The sequence below is a fragment of the Strongylocentrotus purpuratus genome, unplaced genomic scaffold (genome assembly GCF_000002235.5).
Source record: "Strongylocentrotus purpuratus isolate Spur 01 unplaced genomic scaffold, Spur_5.0 spur5_scaffold_13, whole genome shotgun sequence".
In the NCBI taxonomy this organism is placed as follows: Eukaryota; Metazoa; Echinodermata; class Echinoidea; order Camarodonta; family Strongylocentrotidae; genus Strongylocentrotus; species Strongylocentrotus purpuratus.
Genome location: NW_022145598.1, coordinates 14149661 through 14159567, shown reverse-complemented (window position 1 = coordinate 14159567; position 9907 = coordinate 14149661). Strand labels below are relative to the sequence as shown.

Genomic DNA, 9907 nt, shown 5'->3' with positions numbered 1-9907 from the left:
CATGATTCTGGCTCTGCAGCTGGATTTGCAACCCTGCACAGCGCATGCTACGTTGACCCCATTTAAACGCGTTTACAAATGATTGTGCGTTTCTGCTTCCCCAGGATCGCCGATCCAAAACGCACCTTTTTGTGAGTTTACGATCAGCGACTACGATCGCCGTTTTTCGGTGATTCTACAAAATGAGAAAGGACGCAACCGTGTTTTGAACTAAACGCGTAACAAATTCCTCATTCTGGCCAGAAAAAGTTGAGCATAAACGTACCCATACCCGATAGGACGGTCGGCACGTGTATCTATGAAAGGGAAGTGCTTTCATTCCCATCTTTGGATATATGGTGTTCCTGAAGGTTCTGTACACGGGCCTCAACTCTTCACAATTTAAATCAGACCTGGCGGAGATATCATCAAACGCCATGGTCTTTGTTATCATCTGCACGCAGACGATACAGAGATTTACTGTAGTTTTGATCCACGGAATCCTGCTAGTCTGAATGAAGCCTGCAAAAAACTTTGATTCTCATCTTCGGAGATATGGTGTTCCCGAAGGCTCGATAATCGGGCCTCAACTCTTCACAATTTACATCAGACCTGTTGGAGATACAATATCAAACGCCATGGTCTTTGTTGTCATCTGTATGCAGACGATACAGAAATTTACTGTAGTTTTGATCCATGGAATCCTGCTAGTCTGAATGAAGCCTGCAAAAAACTTTGATTCTCATCTTCGGAGATATGGTGTTCCTGAAGGTTCGGTAATCGGGCCTCAACTCTTCACAATTTACATCAGACCTGTTGGAGATACAATATCAAACGCCATGGTCTTTTGTGTCATCTGTACGCAGACGATATACAGATTTACTGTAGTTGTCCACGTAATCCTGCTAGTTTGAATGAAGCCCGCAATAAACTAGAGAAACGTGTCTGTGAACTGAACCAATGGATGACGAGCAATATCCTGCAGGTTATAGAGGACAAAACCGAGGTCCTCCTCTTGTCATCTGGTATAAGATCCGTGCCTCCAGATTGGAAACACCACTGTTGCTGTATCTACTACTTTAACAGAAAAGTATTTGTTTATTTTGCTTAGACACTGTCAATTATTACTACGTTTACTCTTGAGTGATATATTTGTATACGTTATTGTTTCATTTTTTGGTTTGTTTTGTTGTATCAGCGCTCTGATCAATATTCTGTAAAAGTGCTTAAAAAGAAAAAAATATTTTTCGTATTATTATTAATATAATTTGAACCTTTTTTTTATAAATATTTGGTTACTTTTATTGCTATATGTTCTTTTTAATTTTTGCACCTTGTGTGAAAATTGTTGGAATAACGATTTGCAAGTGAAATTGATTTTCTCATGTAAACCGATTGTCATTTATCCTGCGGGCTGCCAGGTTCAGTATTTTAAAGAACCACGTAGTACAATTAAAACGATATATTCTTATTGATATTTGCAGTATGAGGAAATGATTTGAATTTCCTTTTTTCTTTTCTCGAGGCAGAAGAAGACCGAATTCCACGAGCCAAGAGAGAAAGAGAGAGAAAGAGAGCGGGGGAGGGAGTGGGAAGAGAAAGAGAGAAAGAGAGAGAGAGAGAGAGAGAGAGAGAGTGAGTGAGAAAGGGGGAGAGAGGTGGGTTGGGGAGGAGACAGCGAGACAAAAGGAAGGAGGAACTAATTTAAATTATGAAGAAACTAGGCGACAACAAGATTGTTTGCAATATTATATATATATATATGTATATATGTATATATAACCCTAAATGGTACATTACGTTGACATCATAAAAATCCTAATCTTAACCCTAACCCTAAAACCTAACCCTAAACCTAACCCTAACCCTAACACTAATCTTAACCCTAATGTCTACTTAATGACTCATTTTTTCACTCCAAATTTTCCTCCAATGACGCCTTTAGTGAAATTACATATATAGAGAGAGATATATATAAACAAATTGGGCCTTCTATGAGAAATAAAACATAAAAAACGTTAAGAAAAAAACATATTGTCCTCCTAATGACAATGTCTACTTAATGACTCAATTTTTCACTCCAAATGTCCCTCTAATGACGCCTTTAGTATTATATACTTGTGTATATGTATATTATATATCATCGATAAGGTTTTATTTATGTTTGTCAGCATTATTTAGGAGTTTGTGCCCGAATTCGTGATCCAATTTTTCCGTGTTATAAACTTGATCTGTCTCCGAGGGTTGGGGTTATATTGTTGAACTCTACGGTATATGGTAGTCGTTAACCTTTTTTCATGTAATCCAACGCGACACGAGCAAACATATCCAACAAACACAAGTAAAATGTAGTCAACATTCATGAATTTTCTACCCCAGGGGCAGATCCAGGGGTGGAGGGGGGGGGGCATGGGGATGTACCCCCTTTTTTTTTTTTCTTCCGATTTTTTAAAGTAGAATACAGAGATAGAGACTCAAAAAGACGAGAAATAAGTGGGAGAGACAAGACTGATAGTGGGACCGGAGCCTGCTAGTGTCAACATTCATGACTTTTCTACCCCAGGGGCAGATCCAGGGGGCGGAAGGGGGGGGGGGGTATGGGGGTGTACCCCCTTTTTCCTTCCGTTTTTTTAAAGTAGAATATAGAGATAGTGACTCAAAAAGACAAGAAATAAGTGGGAGAGACAAGACTGATGGTGGGACCGAATCCTGCTAGTATTAGTTGCACGTTCTGTCGACGCGATTTCACTGGGTCTTGTTTCTTGTCTCTGATTGGTCGGTAGTGGCTGTTACGAATCACACCCTCTGGACTTAAAGGGGAATGAAAAATGACTTAAAGGATTTGAATATCTTAAGCAGACTAGAAAAACACTCTGGAAAATGACTATGTATCTGTCCTCCTTTGGGGTAACATAATATCCTGTAGATTACAGAAAAATGATCCAAGACCCCTCTATAGCAGGGCGATCAGGCACGCTTACTGCTTGGTCTTTTTCACGCCCCTCTTTAAAAAAAAATGTTCAGGCTTCACTATTACTGAACTTGCCATTTTTTATTGATGTTTCGGAAAAAATAGATGCATGGAAAATAAAATAAGTGAAATATTCACATAAATATTTAGAATGTTCTATAGAGAACCTTAAGGACCCCACGCCTTAAATGCTTCGCGCTCGTAATTTCTTACATTTTATGCCCCCCTACCCCCTCCCCTTTGGAAAATTCCGGAACCGCCTCTGACTCCCCCTTGTTAATGTATGGGGAATGATATATAAAACTTGGAGATTGTGACAAGCGAACACACTCACGCTCAGTCAGTCAGCCATCGTATATGTCATTTTATTCTTGCTCGCGGACTCGACTCATGGTCCTTCACCTAGTTATCTAGTTCTCTTTGGTGTGAAAATTTTGACCAAGAAGAAATCATGTATCTATCATTGGCAATGTTTAGGCCAGGTAAGTTTGACATTTACTATCGATTTCATATGGCCTCGGAATGATAACATAGTAGCAGAAGTAGGTACACGAGTAGTAGAAGTAGTAGGAGTAGTAGTAATAGGAGTATTTTTATTCATTGTAGTTGTAGTAGTATAAAATATAGTAGTAGCTGTAGTAGTAGTTGCTGTTGTTGTTGTAGTAGAGGTAGTAGTAGCAGTAGCACTATTATCTGGAGTTGTAGTAGTATAGTAGTAGTAGTAGTTAGGGTCCGCTGAACGTCCCAATTTTTGAAAAATATACCTGTTTTAAATATCTTTTTATACTGTTTCATGTGTGTATGTTAAGTATGATTGTGACGATATTTGCCTCTGAATTTGTTAGACGAATGCCTTTGGCATGTTTGTATGTTTTCTCTGTTTTTCCTCGGTACAGTAGGAAGTTAATGTATGATTGAATGTATCATTAATCTTTATCATGATGTATGTTCTTAAATATCGGTTTCGAAAATTTCGTTATATCTTTGACTTTCAATGACTTTTTTTTTAATTTCGGAAGGTTAGATTTTGCCATATCTTCCATCATAGTGTTAAACTTTCCCAGGTATAGGGCGCTCAGTCAATAACCTCGGCGGTCCCAATGGAATCCTAAGCTGGCAGAAAAACAAACAGCAGGGGTCCCCAAGCATATACTGAGAGTCCCAACCAAGGGGGCCCCGGCAAAAAAAAAACCTCAACTCCCTTTCTTGCTAAATGTGAGAACACATTTACCTAAAAGCGCGATTTAACAAACATAATTCAGCAAAAATACGCGAAAACAATATAAAATGTGAAAAGTTAAAACACGGATGCATCCTTCGAGAACAGGAAAACCGACAAAGCCGTGCGAGCATAAAGCAGGAAAACAAACATCGTTTTGAGATATTGAAACCCCAACATTTTAGTTGATACGTTATCAAGGATCATACTCGATAATGTTGTTCTATTTACATGAATTTGGACATCCCCTGTAACGGTTTTATCTTATAATCTAGGCATTAAAGATAAACTTGAGTTCTGGCAAAAAAAAAAAAAAAAAAAATGAATTCTCACAGAATCAAACGAAACTTGCACTGAATGTTCAAGATTACAAATAAATGTCATTTGCCAAACAATTTTGGTAGAAAATATATATTTGCTGAGTAATGGCATATACAGATAAGGAAATCAAGGTTAGTAGCCCCGACACCATTTGCGTAGTCCCATATACATCTTTCTGTGTTCAGTGCTTGTTCCTTTACCAAGACTGGGCCAAATTTATTATGATTTTGATGACTCCAGAACCTTGCAGTACACACCAATACTTACATGATGCATGTTCAACTTTTTCTGATCCATTCCACACCTTTTCTTTCAAAATGCAATCGCATGACCAGTACTCAACTTATCTTTAACCCTCGGTTTTCTTTTACTTTATCTGTAGTAGTTTTCTTAAATTTGTGATATCGCATCGCACCAAACTTTAGTTGATGTTTTTTTTTAAAGCACAATCTCATCAATGTTGAAGCAATCCGCTTGATTTCGTAATTACATATATATAGAACTGCAATTACGTGGTATACATAGTGAGTTACTCTCTGGGTACACTTTTAGAAAGTATTGTCCTAAATTGGTTTAGATAAGGACCACATGCAAGCGATCAGAATGAAACAAATGGGGAGGGAAATGGTGGAAAATGTGTGGTCACATCTCCTCAGTGACAAGGGTTAATGGTAGTGATAAACAGTGCTCTGTTTGGTCCTAAAATAAGACATATTTTCAACAGAAAGTGTGCATATCCATGGTCCCATATAATGAAATAAATGACAAAATATTGCAGAAAACAAATAGAGGCCTATTTCTTGGGGGGGGGGGGGAGTGAAATATCTAAATGTTTAAAATATAATGTCAGCCTTTGACATCGGATCATAGATTTGACAACAAATGTCTTGAATGTTTTACATCCTCTCAGTCGCCATAACACCATCTCAGGAAAGCACGTACGCCATGTGAAACCATGTCACATCCCTTGGCTGGCCTGGGGATTATAATCTAAGATCTAAGACACTTTCAATACGTTACAGTATACTACCCTGTGAGGTTGGTGTATCGGGGGCCACCAGGGACACTCAACTTTACCCCGGGAAAGTTATTTTGTTTAAGTGCCTACATTCTTTGTGTCTATATGCCTACGATTGTTGTGTCTATAGCTCATTTATCTAGTACCACTGTAGTTCAAAGAACAAATACTTACAAAGATATATGGAAATAAGCCTGATCCAGCTGCCGAGGAGGCTGGTTCGAAACTGAGTCACGTCTTTCGGAAGGTGACATGAAAGGTCGGTCCCCCAAGACGTAAATAATCATATCTGATTGATACACCTCTGCAATAACCCAACCACACACACACACACACACTTACTCACCCAGGGGCGGAACCAGCCGCGGTAGGGAAGGGGGCCCAATTCGTGAGAAATATATTTAGCGGCGAAATAGCCGGCTAATAATTCGCTCATTTAGGGGGGGGGGGGGGGCCTGGATCCGCCACTGCACTCACCTGACAGAGTATTGTATCTACATTTCTGTCTTTCTTCTAAAATCTGCTCTACCTAAGAGCAGAAATTTACGGATAGATAATTCATCATCATATAATTTTTCTTAATTTTTTTTTTAATTCTCGCTCTCTGATGTTTATCGTGTGCGAATATACAAATTATATATTGAAAACCATCAAAGTTATGGAAATGCCCTTCTACTAATTTTCATTTTCATTTAAATAAATCGAATCGGTCGAAATCGGTCGGGATTTTTTTGCTCGCTTGCTCGCAAATGAATGTTCAAGCAACCGTACATGATAGCAAAACATACATGGTACTAAAGCAGTATCTTGTACCACGTCAAGAGAAAAAGTTGACGATCACAGGCCCTGGTGTAATAATTATAATGTAGAGACAAATGTCCTATAACTTGAAGGACGCTCCACCACCCCTGATCAAACTGGAAAATAAAATTACATCTTCTTTTAGGGCACATGCCTTATTTTAATGTTAAAGTTCTTAGAATTTCCTTCGTGTGGTCTCACTGCCTAGCACCTGGAAATATGATGACCCTTTGGTGAATTGTACACATGTCATGTAATACAATTGTTCAATGTCATGGAGCACACTTTCAGTCAAAGAGAATAATATCACACCAACAAATACCCTGTTATACATATATAATTAAATTTGCTTATATAGCGCCTTACACTTAATTTATCAGAAGTCCCTATGAAAGCGCTTTACAATAATATAGCATAATTTATACACAAGAACAGCTGCTTATAACCGAATTGTTTTAACTTTTCTAATATGTTGATCAATATACATTTTCACTTCTTATTTTATTTATTTATTTATTTATTTTTTTTTGATCATGTAATAACCTATTACATGATTTCAAAAACAGTTACCTAAAATTACAGTCATTGTTTAATTTTGTACGTGTTGTCAAAAGAAATTGTTCCTTCAAACTCAAATAACCAACTGTAGTATATTTCTGGAGTTCGTTTGTTACATTTCGATAACTCTCTTTTTCTTCCTTTCTTATTCTCCCTTTTCCTCTTAATTACAGGCCTGAACAACTTGAGGCAACTCTCTTTTCTTCCTGCTGCTGCTGGTTTCCAGCAATCGAAATCCTTCAGCGTTCATTCCAAGGATGATTACACGCACATCATCGTTGGAGCAGGGTCTGCAGGATGTGTTCTTGCTAACCGCCTCTCTGCCCAACCTAACAACAAGGTTCTACTTCTGGAAGCTGGACCGAAAGATAACACGTGGAAGGTTCAGATGCCCGCTGCTGTATATATCTGTATGGGTGGCACAACCTACAACTGGTATTACCACACAGCTCCTCAAAGGCACATGAACAACAGGGAAATGTTCTGGCCGAGGGGCAAGGTCCTAGGTGGCTCTTCCTCCATCAACGCAATGGTCTACATCAGAGGACATCCTGAGGATTATGATAGGTGGGAGCGAGAGGGCGCTGAGGGATGGTCTTTCGCGGATTGTCTGCCGTACTTCAAACGTTCTCAATGCCACGAGCAGGGTGGAAATGAGTACAGAGGCGGCAGCGGACCTCTTCTTGTCTCCGCCAGCAAACAAAAAAATCCTCTCTTCGATGCATTCATCAAGGCGGGCAAGGAAGCTGGATATCCACACTCATATGATATGAACGGATACCAGCAGGAAGGTGTAGGGCGGCTGGACCAAACAATTCACAAAGGTCGCAGGTGGAACTCTTCGAATGCATATCTTAAATCGGGTGATGTCCGAAAAAGGAAGAATCTGACGATCCTTTCAAAGTCATTATGTGACAGAGTTTTGTTCGAAGGAACAAAAGCGACAGGAATTGAGTTCACCTGTAAGAAAGTAAAGAAGTTTGCAAGAGCATCGCAAGAGGTAATTCTGTCTGGGGGAGCAATAAATTCGCCGCAGCTGCTAATGTTGTCTGGTGTGGGAAATGCAGATGACTTGAAAGCGCTAGGCATCCCAGTGGTTGCACATCTTCCCGGTGTAGGGCAGAACCTCCAAGATCACTTGCAGGCCTACTGCCAATATACCTGTACGAAGCCCGTGTCCCTATACAAGGCCCAGTGGAAATTCCCTCTCACTATGATATCAATTGGTCTTGAGTGGTTTATGTTCCATACAGGGTGGGCAAGCTCGTCTCACTTCGAAGCAGCTGCTTTTATTAGGAGTCGTGCTGGGGTAAAACATCCTGATATCCAGATGCACTTTGTGCCATGTATCGTTAAAAACCACGGGCGAATACCGGGAAAAAGTCATGGGTTCCAGGTTCATGTCAACACATTGAGGGAGACCAGCTCAGGATCCATTAAGCTCAAGTCTCGTGATCCCAGAGAGCATCCTATCATTGACCCCAACTACCTTGACACCGAGATGGACCGTTGGGACATGCGAGAAAGTATCAGGCTCACCCGAGAGATCATTGCGCAGAAAGCCTTTGATGAGTTCCGTGGAGAGGAAGTGTCACCAGGACCCGCCGTCCGGACGGATGCTGAGCTCGATGCCTTTATCCGCGCCAACGCAGAAACTATCTACCACCCAGTCTCTACCTGCAAGATGGGTTCCGAAGATGACCCTATGGCCGTTTGTGACAGCCAAACCCGAGTCTTTGGTGTTCAGAATCTCAGAGTTGTTGATGCATCCATTATGCCCAGCCTCATGAGCGGGAACACCAATGCTCCAACCATGATGATAGCAGAGAGAGCAGCTGATATGATCCTTGGTAACAAAATGCTTGATAAAATCTACGCACCTGTCTGGAAACCTGCCTCATTAGAAACCCAACGGGATGGACACCCAAGGTTAAAGTGTCAGCTTGAATTGACAATTTATATGCTGTATCCAACGTTCTTTTAGGGTTTGGTGACCCTAGCTCAAAATATCTCTGGAAATTCCTACGAAGGCAGCTCTACTGCACAACTATTCACAGTTCTTTACACCGTCAGTGTCTTAATTTCTATTAATCTTCCCCTCTATCAGGACATCATTCTCGAACATTCCGTTAATCTCCAGCCATGCTAGCCAGAACCAGTACTCTGTCAACGGACACATCGCTCATTTAGTTGGCTCAGACGGACTGTTAAGTTCCCATAAAGCTGGTCAGGACTTCTTTTTCCGCCATCTGATCGGCTCATGAACTAAGGGCCATGTGTTGAAGTGTATCATTTTCGTCTACACATGATGAATTCAGTGAATATTAAAGCGCACATCTGACATAATTAATGTCGCTTCTAGATGGATATTTTTGATGTCCCCAGAACACTCGGTCATATGGATTTTAACGACATAATGATAACAATATCAAAGATTTAGTAAATATCAGTCCAAGAATTACACCAGCAATAGAACAAGTAGAAATAACAACAACAAGAAGATGTTTGTACCTTCTGCAAAAAACGATTACTACAAGGACTCGTTTCATGTAAAGACTGCCGACGATTGGAACATGATCCCATGTAACGCAATATAGAGGACAACTCTCGCTGCTTTCTATACCTCACTAAAGACGCACCTCCAAATATAAGGATATATTGATATAAGTAACAACATAATTCTTCTTTTTTAAATAATGCTATTATATTTTCTTACATAATGTATTGATATAGTCAATTATCCATTCATGTACACACAGTCTGTCTGAAATAATAATATCTGATGAAGACACTTAACTGCACTTTAATACTTAACTTTAATAATTCTCCTTAGATGATATTGTTTCCACCGGTTTAACGTCTACATGCTATAAAATTTAAACGTTTGGATTTATAATGCTTGATATCTTACCTCCTAAATATTTTTATCGATTGATTGCTATCATATCATTGATGTTGTAGTATTTGTTTAATGTTATCATGTTTTTTGGGGTTTAGCCTTGTACGTGCTTGTACCTCACTTAACGGAACTAGCAGACTT

At 39.7% G+C, this 9907-nt stretch overlaps 1 protein-coding gene across 1 annotated transcript in view; it reads left to right on the top strand.

Annotated features, from left to right (window-relative positions):
- Window positions 1–3269: 3269 nt before the first annotated feature.
- Window positions 3270–9907, top strand: part of LOC591835 — a 15510-nt gene continuing 8872 nt past the window's right edge. Inside the window, 2 exon segments of the mRNA XM_030983550.1 lie at window positions 3270–3432; window positions 7041–8841. Coding sequence (XP_030839410.1) covers window positions 3402–3432; window positions 7041–8841 — 1832 coding nt within the window. The 5' untranslated portion in view covers window positions 3270–3401.